Source organism: Bos indicus, chromosome 25 (genome assembly GCF_029378745.1).
Source record: "Bos indicus isolate NIAB-ARS_2022 breed Sahiwal x Tharparkar chromosome 25, NIAB-ARS_B.indTharparkar_mat_pri_1.0, whole genome shotgun sequence".
In the NCBI taxonomy this organism is placed as follows: domain Eukaryota; kingdom Metazoa; phylum Chordata; class Mammalia; order Artiodactyla; family Bovidae; genus Bos; species Bos indicus.
Genome location: NC_091784.1, coordinates 13,013,820 through 13,029,310, shown reverse-complemented (window position 1 = coordinate 13,029,310; position 15,491 = coordinate 13,013,820). Strand labels below are relative to the sequence as shown.

Genomic DNA, 15,491 nt, shown 5'->3' with positions numbered 1-15,491 from the left:
GATACAAATACCAATCATTCACTCACCCTACTCCCAGGAAGAGCCCCATTTCACAGATGGGGATCCATGTTGCCTCTACTCTAAATCCATGTGGTTTGGATGACACACCCCTCCACTCCTTACCCCCAACCATTCTCCAGTGATGACAAATAACCCATTTCATTGCCCTCACCATAACAATTTGTTCAGAGGTGAGTGGTCACATGAGGTAGTCAGTCAGAGTAAAGGTAGTCAGTCAGAGTAAAGCCTGGGATCTTTACTTATGGAGACAGAGGGGCCAATGAGATCAAGGATCCCTGCCTTCCACTTATAGGAGAAGCAACCAGAACTGGGGGCTCCACATGACAGGCAGCAGAATAGAAGCAGCGCTGGATCTAAACACAGGCTTCCTGGCTTCCACCTGGTTGACTTTTCTGCTATTTCCCACAGTCTCTTCAGAAAAGACAAGATTCCCCTCAAATGCAATGCCCAACTCCATTTAATAATTTATTAATAAAATGTATGTTGTGTGTCTACTATATGCCAGGGCCACCATGCAAGATTTGGGGGAATTTAGCATGAATGGCATCTACCCAGCTTAGCCTCAGTACGTACATGCTTCAGTCATGTCCAACTCTTTGAGACCCTATGCAGTGTAGCCAGCCAGGCTCCTCTGTCCATGGGATTCTCCAGGCAAGAATACTGGAGTGGGTTGCCATGCCCTCCTCCAGGGGACCTTCCCAACTCAGGGATCAAACTCGTGTCTCTTGTGTCTCGTACACTGGCAGGCGTTTAGTTTGTTTGTTTTTACCACTAGAGCCACCTGGGAAGTCCTTGGCCTCAGAAGGACACACTCAAACTAGTACCCGGGGCTGGGCACTCGGACCTCTAGCAGTTGACCACTAGGGGGAGACTTGCCTGGAAAACGTCAGGTATTAAAAAACAAATATAGTAATGCAAGGTGGGCTACCACAGCGGCTCAGCAGTCCAAGAATCTGCCTGCAATGCAGGAGCCACAGGAGATGCGAGTTTGATTCCTGGATCAGGAAGATCCCCTGCAGGAGGGCAACCCACTCCAGTACTCTTCCCTGGGAAATCCCATGGACAGAGGAGCCTGGCGGGCTATAGAGGATAGGGTTACAAAAAGTCAGACACGACTGAAGAGACTGAGTACGCACATATGCCCACAGCGCAAACTGATAAGATCTGTCTTGCCATTTCCTAGCAGATAGGATGGGAGAAGGCAATGGCACCCCACTCCAGTACTCTTGCCTGGAAAATCCCATGGACGGAGGAGCCTGGAAAGCTGCAGTCCATGGAGTCACTAAGAGTCAGACACAACTGAGTGACTTCCCTTTCACTTTTCACTTTCATGCACTGGAGAAGGAAATGGCAACCCACCCTAGTGTTCTTGCCTGGAGAATCCCAGGGACGGGGGAGCCTGGTGGGCTGCTGTCTATGGGGTCGCACAGAGTCGGACATGACTGAAGTGACTTAGCAGCAGCAGTAGCAACAGATAGGATTCCCCTCCAAAATCAGTTAGAGTCAACGACAGTGGAAGCAGGACACTTGGATTTTCAGGGACCTTGTCCTCTCTCCTTCTCAGCTACTACTTCTTTATCCAACCTCCCCTGGACACAGTCATCCCTCACTTGGTGTTTGTAAAGTGGGTTCACAGCAACAATCACACTCTGGATGTTAAGACATGAACTGGCTTTACTGATAGAAAAGAGATCAGATGTCAAAAGTGTTTGAGGGAGTAGTGCAGTAGTTAAGAATCTGCCTTCCAAGGCAGAGGACACAGGTTCGATTCCTGGTTAGGGAACTAAGATTCCACATGCCACAGGGCAACTACTGAGCCACACACCACAACTAAGACCCAATGCAGCCAAATAAATAAATACATTTTTTAAAGTGTTTGGGAAATGATGGATTTTACAGAGTTTAATAGTTTCTTTACCATGAGATTTTTCAGAATTTTAATTTGCTCAGCTGATAATATTAGTATTAATAATACATGTTACTATGACATGTGTTTTCACTTTCAACACACCAGGCACTGTGACATGTATTGCACATGTTATCTCATCTTATCCTCACAACAACCTTAGGAGGGAGGTGATAGTGATGTGGCCAACTTGTAGATCAGAAATGAGGGGCTCAGAGAGGTTGAATGACTTGGAGAAAGTAAAAAGATAGGGCTATGAATGGAGCCCAGGTGTGTCTGAAGCTAAGCCCATTATGTCCTGCTTATACCTCCCTTTCAAGAAGCTGGCGTGCGTGCTCTGTCAGTCACTAAGTCGTGTCTGACTTTTCATGACTCCACGGACTGTAGCCTGCCGGACTCCTCTGTCCATGGCATTTCCCAGGCAAGAATACTGGAGTGGGTTACCACTTCCTTCTCCAAGGGATCTTTCTGACCCAGGAATCGAACCCACATCTCCTGCATTGGCAGGTGGGTTCTCTACCACTGAGCCACTGAGGAAATTCTCAAGAAGCTGACAGGTGTACAAACCCCACACCTTAGGCAGACTGAAGGTCTGGAGGTTGAGTAGAAAACAACAGGGGAAGACCAGTGACCCCAGAGGCCCCCTCTCTGGAACCTCTTTTCTTCTCCCCTGATAAAGAAGAATAAATAAAGGTGCATTTAGAAGGACAGGTGGATTTAGCCTGGTTGGAGTAGAAAAATAGCCTCTAAGCTCTTGCTTCTGACCCAATCTGAAATATTTTCTAAATGCATCCGACAATAACAGGCTGGTATCAGGACACGGATGCTGTCACGGGCATCGTAATGGCTTTGTTTTTCACCAAGGAAGGAAAAAAATAGTTTATGCCTCAAATTAGCAGGTCTGTCATGTTCCAAATTGTTTGCATTTCTAAAAATGGACGTTGACATGTGAATAGTTATTATCTAATACAAGACCTAAAAATCTGCCTCTCTCAAGGCAACGACTGGGTGATCAAGGGATTCTCATTAGACACGAGGGTCTAAAGCTCTCTCTGTCTCCCAATTCTGGAATAAGGGGCTGCCCTCTCCATTCCCCCCTCTTTGCTGAGGCTGCTTATGAGCCTCTGGGATTCTGGTCAAACTACCCTATTCAGAACTCTCAAGCCACAGAAAGATGTTTGGAGATCCAATCAAAGCGTCTTAGGGGCTTAGTTTCCCAGCAAGATTTCTCTAGTGCAGTGGTTTTAAAAGTATGGTCCCCAGACCAGCAGCATTAGCATCACCTTGGAACCAGTTAGCAATTCAGCTCTTCAGGCCACACTCAAGGTCTAGTGAACGAGATGCTCCAGGATGGTGTCCAGGAAGCAGATTTCAACATCCCTCCAGGGGATGCTGATACGTGCTCAAGGGGTTCAAAGGTGAGGACCATGGGTCAGCCCACAGCTCCCTCCCCTCCTCTCACACGCATTCTACAGTCTCTTCATTATCCCTCCACTCCATTTTCTTCTCTTCATCCTCTACCACCCCAGTTCAGGGCACTGCCCACCTGGATGACTATAAGAGCTTCCCGGTGGGTGGTCCCAACTTCAATCCACCGTCCCCTGATCCAGTCTCCAGTTGGAAACCAGAACTGTCTTTCGAGAAGGCAAAATGGCCCTACCAGTACCTTACCTACATCCCTGCAATATCTTCTAACATCTCCCAGTTCAAGGTCACTAAAAAGTTTGAGCTCCATCTGCTTGGGTCAGCTATACCTTGCCAACCACCAAATTCAACCAAGCACAAGGAGTGAAGAAAGAAGAGAACTGAATTTCCCGCCTGTTCTGGAAAAGAACTACTCCCACCACACCCCAGTGGGAAATAACTAAATATTAGAGCTAGGCAGACATGGGTTCAAATTTCAGCTCCATCTCTTAGTAGCTAGCTGACTTTAGATAAGCGAGACTTAGACTCGATCAGACACCCAGGTCCTTATTAATAAAGAGGATTAACAGACGGGAAGGACAACACACATATGGCTGGGTCATCAGAGAATTCAATGATGCAATGATATCAAGGGCCTGGTCCTCTGTCCGGCACGTAGCAGGGGGTGAATAAATTATAACCACCACCTGCCTCTGTCAGCCAGCTAGTTAACACACAGACTCAAGTGGCCTAACTCCTAAACTCTCAGCTCATCGTGATAGCCAGGAGAGTTAAAAAGAGCATCTGTTCCCCAAAAGGCTAGTCAATCCCAAGACCCAAGGCCAGCAATCTGTTTATCATTCCCTCAGAAGTTGTTTTCCCCCTGCATTAAATCACCTTATGTTTTGCCATTTGCCTGTGCAGCTTTCTGAGAGGAAAAAAAAAAAAACCATTTCCTGGATGTCTTACCTGGGATGGCTTCTGATAGCAACAGTTTCCTTCAGGCAATGAATATCAGGAAGCGAAGAGGAGCACACTTTTTAGCAACAGCCTGGAGACACGCCACCCCAGGTGCACGCGCGCACACACACACACACACACACAACACCTACACACACACAACACCTACACACTGGAACTCAGACAGACTTGCAGATCCAGCCAACATGGACACACGTGTGCACTGGGTCACACACAGAGAGTGGGACGCTCTATGCCTTCATGGATCAACGCCAAATCCAACAACACCTAGACAAAAGAGCTAGAAAAAACCGTACGGTACCTTTCGGTGACTTAAGTGTCGCCACTGTCCAGTCACCCTCAGAACTTCCTAAAAAATAACAATGGAGAGATGCTGATCTGTTCACCAGCTACCCACGTGCACGGTGCCCTCACACCCAGATTCTGCTGTTGGCATCTCAGACGCAGCCTTTAAGTTTGTGTGTGTGGGGTTGGGGGGCAGGTCTCAGGGGACTCAGGGAACAAGGCGGGGGAGTGAACGCACAACTGTGATTATGTGAACACTTCTCTCTGCAAGGTCCTGAAGCATGATCGAGATAACGCCCAACACAGGATCAAAAAAGGTTCCCCTTGAAAAAGCCTAGATGTATTCAGAGAGAGACAGACAATTCTTAGGTGGTGAATCTGGCTCTAAATTTCCACCTTCTAAGAAAGAAGGCAAAGTTTTAGTTACAAGAAGTCACAGTGGCTAATAACAACGCTCTGTGGTCAAGAGAGAACTCTGGATCCTCTTCTACTGCAATCCCCTGCTAAAAGGGAGTCAGGGGGTGCATCGTTAGCTCCATATTCAAGATTGGGGCAGGCTAGGCTCTGCCGACTGTGACTTTAAATGCTAGGCAGCAGACCAGGTGGGGTGGAGACCACCCTACCCCAGTGCCCACCACACAATCTGTGTTTGCAAAACACTGTTGAATGAATGAATGAATTCAAGGTTCTCCACGGAGTCACTCTTCCTAAGGTAAGAAAGCTCCCCTTAATGCAAAAGGGAGCAAGCTTGTTATGTGAGAATCCCTAATGCCTGGAACTTTGATTGTAAATCAGTTTCTCCAGATTGAATTCCGTTTCGGATGTACTGGCTGAACCCTGGGGGAAATCTCACAGGATAGCAGGAGCCCACAGTGTAACCCTTTTCGTAAAGGATGGTGAGAAAGGCTCCGGCTACGCCTTACCCAGGTCCTCCACAGATCTTCTCTGTACTACGGAATTTTGCTCAAAGCGGGGCAAACCTGCGCGCGTGCCCGGGCCGCAGCCTCTGCCCATTGGCTGGCGGCCTGACTAATCAGCGTGCGCAACTAGCTCCCGTTTGCTTTCTTAGGAAGCTACCTGGAAAAACCAAGTCCTCAACGTTTCTGCACAATTTCCAGAGATATATCCGGCTGCCAGCTGGGAGGAGATGCAGGGAACAGTCTGTGATCTGAATGATTACAGAGCACAGATCCGGGCCCATTTAAGCATTTCTGGTTGGCCTCCCCAGGCGTGCCAAAGGACACTCAAATTGCCACGTTCCCCCTGCGGATATGAACTCTACACGCTCATCACTCACAACAGTCGGGAAATTGGAGTGACAGGCGAAGAGTGACGAAGTTAAAATTAAGCGGGATCTGCCCGGGATGCCCTGAATGTTTCTTCTCCCTCTGAACCAGGATCACTGACATCTGGAAATAGTGATGTAGCCCTAGATCTTCCGGTGTGGGTGGACACGAGCCTGACACAGTCACTGAGTCACTAATTCCAAGGAAGCCATTTGCCCCCAAGTCAAATACATCACTGCCTTGAAGGCAGGAAACACACGGTAGACATCCCTGTCTCCACTCCCCAGGACAGGGCTGCACTCTGGTGAGGCAGTAACACGGTTTGTTTATTAAATCCAGTGCTAATAAGGGAACTTAATAAGATGGTACAGAAGCTACCAAATGTATACTTTAAGTCCCCTTTTGTGTTTGGTGACACAAGCACAAAATTGATTCTCACAAAAAGTGAGAATTAGTTAAACATTTGTTGGGTGAAAAATTAAATGCCTACGTAAAGAGGATGGGCCTTAGGCATTGGGAGGAAGAGAACATGAGGGAACTTTCTGAGAGAGGAAAATATTTCTTATCCTTCCTGGGATGTTGATGACTCTAGCATATGTATATTTCAATAACCACACTATTATAAAATTATGATCCGAGTCTTTTACTATACATATTAAATTATACCTCAACTATAACATACCTTAAATGTGTTATACCTCAATCATACTAGCATAATGAGAAAATTTTTACCTCCAAGCAAACAAATGAAAGAAAAATAATTAACACCTTAGTAAGTCTTCCCGGACAAAAGAGGAGAATGAACCTCTTCAATCTTCTTCTTTTTTTTTTGGCCTGGTAAGATCCTTCTGGTGCCAGAAACTGCTCTGTGGGAGAGAGCATCATTTCATGGGAAGAAGAAGACCTGATTCAGGCTACCCCAGATATGACTCTTGGCTCTTCAGGTGTTACTTTGGAAAAATTACTCAACTATACTGAGCCTCAGTTTCCCCATATTTTGACCTTGGCACTGATACCTCCCCCAGAGGCGTACAATTTGGGGATCCAGTGATGCTAGCTCCCTTTCTTCCATATCAACAACAACAAAAACTAGTAGAGGTTAATTCAAAGTTCAGGGGTTTATGCATCACTTAAGGTCTTTATACATGATTCCTACAGAAAGAGTAAAAAAGAATCCCTAAGTGCATTGTTGCTGTGGTTTTAAAAAGTGCTATTGGAAAACTGTAACAAGCTTCTGGGAACACAGTCCACAGACTGTTAAAGAGTAACAGAGAAAATATTTTCTTATTAAATTCTGGAATTTAAAAAGAAAACACTACCTTTTATCAATAATGCTGGTACATTTTGTCTCTTTTACTCACTGGACAGCTAGGTTGCCCAAAAGCACCTAAAGGGCACGTGGTCAAGAACCATTAGTAGCTGAGGATTTCAACTCTCAAGACACTCTGAGGAAAAACGAGACCTGGGGCCACTGGTGCTAAATGCCAATGTGCAGGCAATTTTCCATTTTCCAGAGCCCCTCAGGAGTTACATAAAAAAGTGGTCTTTTCCCAGTTTTGGAGGCAGGAAACAACCAACTCTGAACCATCAGGTGACCCTTAGGGATATTTTCACAGCTGTCTTTGTAAACATTGACCAATGAAGAACCATAAAGTGGGTCCTCATATTGTCACCACCGGGGCACAGGGTGGGGGCTGGGGTGCAGGCCAGATGATGTGTGTGCTTAACTGAATTGTCAAAAGGTTACAGTTTGGCTCAGTCTAGAACAACACACACTTCTTGACTTTTGGTAGCAAACACTTTGAAACTGTTTAACCTCACATTCTTGACTGAATAAGGAAAGTTAATTGAGTGAAACAGAATCTTTCTTTGACGGATTATGGGAGTCATGGGTCTGGGCACATGGACCTTCATTGTCCAGGCTATCAATGGGGAGAGTGAAGAGGTTTGGGCTGCCTCTTATCTGGCATGAACTGTGCTACGTGGTGCTAGGTCCTTGGATACACCAATGAAAGGACAGACTTGGTTCCTGACTCAGTGGGACTTACAATTGAGGGACACTAGATTAAACAATTGGAGAATGAATGAATGATTTGGACAAATAATTATTCAATTCCATCACTCCTTCTTGTACAGAGTACAGTGAGGTTTCAGTTCAGTTCAGTCACTCAGTCATATCCGACTCTTTGTGACTCCATGGACTTCAGCACACCAGTGAGGTTTAGGGCTCCCCTCATAGCTCAGTTGGTAAAGAATCCACCTGCAATGCAGGAGACCCCAGTTCAATTCCTGCATTGGGAAGATTGCCTGAAGAAGGGATAGGCTACCCACTCCAGTATTCTTGGGCTTCCCTTGTGACTCAGCTGGTAAAGAATCCACCTGCAATGTGGGAGACCTGGGTTCGATCCCTGGGTTGGGAAGATCCCCTGGAGAAGGGAAAGGCAACCCACTCCAGTATTCTGGCCTGGAGAATTCCATGGACTGTACAGTCTATGGGGTTGCAAAGAGTCAGACACAACTGAGCGACTTTCACTTCTTTCACTTCAGGGAGGTTTAGCCTCTTACATTTCCCTAGTGTGTGCTAATATTTTACAATAACTGGGCAGGGAACGTCCTGGGAGCAGAGACCATTCTGCAGCCACATGGTATACAGGACGGGATGTTACATTCCCAAATCCCTGAATCACAGAGAGAAAGGAATTCTGTTTAAACATGAATGAGTGTGATTTCAACAAGCAAACAACAATAAATAAAATATAAGATTGCTGTTTTTGTTTAGTCACTAAATAATATTTGACTCTTTGTGACCCTATGGACTGTAGCCTGCCTGGCTCCTCTATCCCTGGGATTTTCCCAGAAAGAATACTGGAGTGGGTTGCCATTTCCTCCTGCAGAGGATCTTCCTGACCCAGTGTTCTAACCCATGTCTCCTGCATTGGCAGGAGAATTCTTTACCACTAAGCCACCAGGAAAGCCCATAATATAAGGTAAAATAAAAATAAAATAAAAAATAAGGGAAGGCCTGTTTTGGAAGAATTTATCTCAGGAACTACCAACAGTTCCCATTCTGAGTTGGTAGTGAATGAATGAGACATATTTCATGGCCCACGGGTATTCTAATAACTAAAATGAGTAGAATTGTTTTGTTTTCTAATTTAAAAATCATAATGGAGTTTGGAAACTACAGCGTTAAACTTCTTCATTTTTCACACAAAGAAGCTGAGGCCAGGGGATTTCAGTGACCAAAACCCCCTTGAGGTTCTGAATATTAAGGCCTCCAAGAGAACACCGATTTTCCAGAAATATTTTTGAACTTGGCAGTTAACCCTAAAGGCTGTCCAAGCCTCTCCTTATTGACTGAATTGAATTTTGTAGGAAATGAATCTGGTTATCAGTCACTGCAGAACTTTCCACAGCAAACCATTTTTTAAACAACTCTCCTGGGTGGTAATGATTTTGTTAATGAAATGCATTTCATCCTTCACACCACAGTCACATTATGCCTTAATAAAGAACCCTCGAAAGAACATTTATTATGGGATTTGCATTTCATTTGGGCAGGCAGACTCTGGACTCCTGGGTAACCCACTGGGCAGGCAGTCACTCAGTCTGCCCCACACTAGACCTCACAAGACCATCTGTGACTCAGATAAAGCCTGTGAACTCCTATAATAGAAAAGAAGGGCAGTGAAGAAGAGGGCCACATTAGTCATATCCAGGATTGAGAAGGGTTCTTTATCTGAGATCCTTCAGAGTTTTTAGAAGATATAGGGGTGCTCCCTTCCAACTAAGCTATTCTTGGGTTGGGCGTCAAAGATAAATTCATTCATTCATTCAGCAAACGTTTCAGGAGTTCCTGCTTTGTAGGAGAAAAGGTTACTCAAGGAATGTTGAATAAACTTTCAGACTGCAAATTTAATTCCAAGTGCACTGCAAACATTTGCTGTACCAAGGAGCCCTGTGTCAAGCCTGGACAGAATCAAGGAACTCTGCTGGAAGATCCGTTTATGATTTATCCAAGAGCTACAGGGTGCTGAGGGGGAAGGAAACACAGGCCCCAAGTGAAGAAATGAGTTGTCTGGGGTAATGGGACCTGTTCAAAAGGAAAAAGATGCCTGGGTGGGATTTTTTTTAATGTCAAAAGAAGAATCAAATATAACAGCAGATGCTAGTCATCACCTAAATGCAAGACTCAAGAAACGGAGGTAGACCACCGAGTAGTGCATGAAGGCTTCTGCAGGTACATTGGCACAGATGCCAAGACTTCTTCTCTCCTAGACAACAGCCCTCATCCCTCCCGTGTAATATCTGAGTCTATTTGAACATGCTTAGGATGTATGTGCTATACAAATATGCAATATGGAATAGAGAGAATCTACGGACACTGCTGGGCTTCCCTGGTGGCTCAGATGGTAAAGAACCCACCTGCAATTCAGGAGACCCAGGTTCAATCTTGAAGATCCCCTGGAAAAAGGAATGGCAACTCACTCCAGTATTCTTGCCTGGAGAATTCCATGGACAGGGGAATCTGGTGGGCTACAGTCCATGGGGTCTCAAAGGGTGGGACATGACTGAGTGATTAACACTTTCACTTCATGGTCACAGATGTAGATAAGGATTGAGTTGGGTGGAGAAATTCAACAGGAAACATGGGGTGCTGGTATGTGAGAGCTTATGAGGCTTGGGATTTAGGAAGCACAAGCTGTACCCTCAGAATTATAAGCACCCCTCAAACCCTCTTCAAAAGGTTCCATTCGGAAGTCCTAGGATATTAGGGAATATAAATTCCTATAGATAGATTTCTAAGCTCCAAGTTTGGGCCTGACTGTCTGCAGGGCACCAATATGCTTGTTTTTTGAGTCTGATGTCCGTAGACCATAGTTATGACAGCAGCCTAGCCACGTGATCGTGTCTTTGCTTTAGTTTCTGTCCTTTATGTGTATTGGAATTAGGATATTTCATACTAGAATTGATCAGCTCTATCTCATCTTCAAAGAGGAGCTTGGCAGAAGAGGGGGAAGATAGAATGAGAAGCTGATAATAAAAGAAAGCACATGGTCTGGGTGTCTTCTGTCTGCCCCAAGGCTTGACTTTGCTGTGAGTGCTGCTTCCATCCTATAGAAAGTGGCCATGAGTCATTTGTTCAGGAGTCTGGGTCATCATCAAGGTCACCGTCACACTCCCTCATGTATGAATCAGAGGAACGGACTGAACCCCCACCCCAGGGCTGTGGGAAGGGAGTGGCAAGAACACAGGCTCTGGAGTGATAAAAACACAAGCTCAAACTGCCCACAGGCTGCTTGACTTAGGGCAAGTTAAATTAACCTCCTCAGTCTCAATTTTCCTAATCTGAAAGCTGGGGCAATATTTATGCCTTCCTTTTTGGATCATTATGAGAAAGTGAGGCAATGCTCTATAAGAACACCAATGCAATGTCCCAGACTTGATAAGAATGCAGATAACAGGAGCTCCAGGCTGTCCGTTCAACCTGGAAATATTTACACCTGGAAACCAGAAGCTGCCTGAGATAGGAATGTGCAGGCTTATCGACTTCTCCAAGGGAGGCTACACTGGGTAAATGGTGAGAGTCTTTCACTAAAGGGCAGGACGTTCAAAGACCAGTGCCCTGGATCCTATGTCCAGGTTCCCTGAGGATTCACTAGGGCAGATGTTCGATGGTGAAGGGGCTGAGGTATCCACGGGATCAAATGAGTATCCACGGGATCAAATAAGTATCCATGTTCTCCTCTTCCCCCATCCACCCTGCCCCACACAGCAAGGTAGGACTTGACCTGGAGCTGAGACAAAACAGCTAGGGGCCTCTGGTCTTTAGTAACCATGTCCCAGGTACAGAGATCCAGAATATATTAGAGAGAGAGAATGAGACAGAGAGAAACAAAGAAAAGGGAGAAAGAGATGCTGGATGGATAGAAGATACATGGTAGATGGATAGGTGATGGATAATAGAAAGATGATGGATGATAGACAGATGAGAGAGATCAGAAAGAGGAGTAGAAAAAAGTTAGAGATAAGGAAATGTAGAAGGAACGGAAAAGTACAGGATAGAGAGAAGAAACCAAATGGTGCTCACCGACTGCCTTCAAGGAGGCGTACTTGTTGAGCTCTTTGCCAGGTGGCTGCTGTTCATAAGGGTTGGAGATCTGGCCCAGGCTGGGATAGGAATGCGGGTGGCCCATCTGCTGGAGCAACGGGGAGGTGGGCACTGCGTTGTTCATCTGGGTTGTGTCTGGAAGGGAAGAGAACAGAAGGAGATGGTCATCAACGGGGCAAGAACTTCTACCCACCCTCACCATCACCACACCCCTCGAGACCAAAACTCCTCACCCTCTAGGGACAGGAGAGTGAGGGCAGCCAAGGATGGGCAGGAATAATGGCATCAGTCAGCTTTGCAATCGTCATTAGCGAGCAGCTGAGGATGGATGGGGAAGAGCACAGATGCACCTAGAACATTTCCGTTTTCCCCAATTAAACGTAAGTCCTATCATTGCAGGGGATACTCTTGTGATTGAAGCAATATATGTATAAACGGATGACCAACTTCAGTAACAGCCGAAGAAATGCAAGTCAGAACAATGGAAGGCCACTCCTCTGCCAAGAGATTGGCAAAAATTAAAAGGACTGAAGAATACCAATCTGGCAAAGACACTTGGACCCTGGGCAGTCTCATAAACTCATGGTAGATACACGATTTGCTGTATCTGCAGAAAGGAAGCAGATAGTGTGTGTGTACGGAAATTTAAAATGATTAGCGTGGGTATGTTCACCAGATAATGCCAATTCGAAGGATGGTGAATTCAGAAATATAAGCGTCAGAATGCGAGGGTGGCAATTCCCTAGTGGTCCAACGGCTAGGATTCCGTGCTCCCAATGCAAGAGGCCCAGGTTCAATCCCTAGTCGGGGAACTAGATCCCACATGCTGCAACTAAGAATACACTAAAGATCCCACTTGCCATAACTAAGACCAGGAGAGAGCAAATAAAAAAATAAATATCTTAAAACATTTTAAAAAAAGGAAAAAAAACAAAACAAAACAACAACCAGGGCTTCCTTGGTGGCTCAGTGGTAAAGAATCTGCTTATCAATGCAAGAGACATGTGTTCAATTCCTTATCTGGGAAGATCCCACATGCCACGGAAAGCTAAGCCCACGCGCCGCAACTATGGAGTCTGAGTTCTAGAGCCCAGGAGCTGCAAGTACTGAGCCCAGGAGCCGTAAGGTCTGAGCTCCACAACAAGAAATGCTACTGCAATGAGAAGCCCTCACGCCACAGTTAGAGAGTAGCCCCCACTTGCCACAACGAGAGAAAAGCCCCTGCAGCAATGAAGACCAACACAGCCAGAAATAAAAGAATAAATGAAATTCGAAAGTGAAAGGCGCTCAGTCCTTTCCAATTCTTTGCGACCCCATGGACTGTAGCCTGCCAGGCTCCTCTGTCCATGGAATTCTCCAGGTAAGACTACTGGAGTGGGTTGCCATTCCCTTCTCCAAGGGGGGTCTTCCCAAATAAGATTTTTAAGTAAGTAAATAAAATTAAAAAAAAAAACAATCCTATATATATATATATAATTTTCTTTACGCTTTTTAAAATTAATTAATTTTAATTGGAGGTTAATTATTTCACAATGGTGTGGTGGTTTTTGCCATACATTAACATGAATCAGCCACAGGTGCACATGTGTCCCCCCATCCTGAACCCTCCTTCCACCACCCTCCCCACCCCATCCCTCTGGGTTGTTAAAAAAGAATGTGAGGGTATTTGTTAAGAGATGTGCATTGCACCATTCTTTGTTAAGTGAAAAGTAAAAACCACACAGAAACCATTTGAACTTCTATCATTAGCAATTCTTAAATTATTGTACATCTGTATTAGGTACATAATATGTACATACATATGAGGGGATATCATTCAGCTCTTAGGAAAAAATGAGTTAAAAATCAGTTAACTATACATTCAAACTGGAGAGTGTCTTATGATTTGTATTGGTAAGGGGGAAAAAAGCAGATGTCAAAGTAATGTGAATAACAGTGTTTGGTTGAAAGAGAAGAAAGTCTGCATATTTTTGTGTGCTGCAGTTTGCAAAAATAGGTAAAGACACACAAATTGAATATTGGGTACTTAGAGGGACTGGGATTCATGGAGAGAAGAGTTCAAGACATTTTTCCAGAGGAAATACTGTTTGTGCTTTTAAAGGTTTCTGTCTTCACCCCAAGGACAGTGGGACACATGGACTACGGATGGACTGGAGGCAAGTGGGAAGTGGGAGTCACAGAGTCCAGGTGAGGTCATTCAGGCTCAGATAAGATAGAGGAAGCGGTGATTCTCCCCATTCCCATGAAGCACATCTGCAGATACAGATCAGCACGGTGGGTAGTTGCTTCCGGTGCCTTGAGAGATGCCCTTACCCCACAAGTGAGTCCCAGCTGTTTCAGCTGCTAAGAGCTTGTAAAGAAAGATAGCGCTAAGTCGTGTCCGACTCTTGCAATCCCACAAACTGTAGCCTGCCAGGTTCCTCTATCCATGGGATTCTCCAGGCAAGAATATTGGAGTCGGTTGTCACTTCCTTCTCCAGGGGATCTTCCTGACCAAGGAACTGAACTCAAGTCTCCCGCATTGCAGGCAGATGCTTTACCTACTGAGCTACATGGCTTCTGTATATTAATACAGAAATTTGCTCTTGGCTGATGTGAGCCACCGTCTTGGGCTTAATCTGTTCGACGGACCTCACCCCCAACACCCCAAGGTGGGAGACAACAAAAGCCTAGCGGACACTAAGGTACCAAGACCAGCCCTTTCCTCAAGGTAGGGATAAGTCGATGGAGCAATGGAGGCTCCAGAACTCCCACAGGTTGGGACAAGTTTTAGAGCAGGCGTCAGTAGGCTATTGCTGGAAAAAAACCAGACTATAATAGCTTAGGCTTTGCAGGGCATCCGGTCTCTGTGACAACCACTCAACTCTGCCCTTGAAGCAAGAAAGCAGACATAGCCATTATGCTAACACAGGGGCATGGTTGTGTCCCAATAAAACTTCATTTACAAGTACAGGGGCAGCTGAATTTGGTCGAGGAGCCATAGTTTGACAACCCCTGGTCTAGACTCTATCTGAAACTGAGATCCCCATCCCGGTGTGTATCCTTTATTTTTCTTATATTGTTTCCCTCACAACCTTAGAAGTGTGTGCGTGTGTGTGCGTGTGTGTGTTTTACTCAGAGTCTCATACACCTGACGCTGTCTCTCAAACACTGCTTTCTAGACAATTTGACCTGTGACATGTATGGAATAAGTTTGGCTTTAGAAACCAATACACTCAAATTGGGCTTCCCTGGTGGCTCAGACAGTAAAGAATTCACTTGCAATGCGGGAGACCTGCGTTTGATCCCTGGGTTGGGAAAATCCCCTGGAGGAGAGCATGGCAACCCACTCTAGTATTCTTGCCTGGAGAGTCCCCATGGACAGAGGAGCAGGCTACAGTCCATGTGGTCACAGAGTCAGACATGACTGAGCAACTAAGCACATACTTGAATGAGACGAGGCAGAGATACCACAGCTGAGACACAGAGATAAGGAGAGTATTTTTATCACTGCACA

General features: G+C 45.5%; 1 protein-coding gene across 2 annotated transcripts in view; it reads right to left on the bottom strand.

The window, feature by feature from the left end:
• The window catches only part of SHISA9 (shisa family member 9), a 355,476-nt gene that overhangs the window by 16,964 nt on the left and 323,021 nt on the right, over nt 1-15,491 (bottom strand). The window contains exons 3-4 of one of the 2 annotated variants that reach the window (XM_019987257.2): nt 11,975-12,130; nt 4,614-4,661 (exon numbers count right to left, since the gene is read on the bottom strand). In XM_019987257.2, the coding sequence (XP_019842816.2) occupies nt 4,614-4,661; nt 11,975-12,130 (204 nt within the window). The remainder of the gene's footprint in view (nt 1-4,613; nt 4,662-11,974; nt 12,131-15,491) is intronic. The other variant, XM_070779683.1, reaches the window with a different exon arrangement.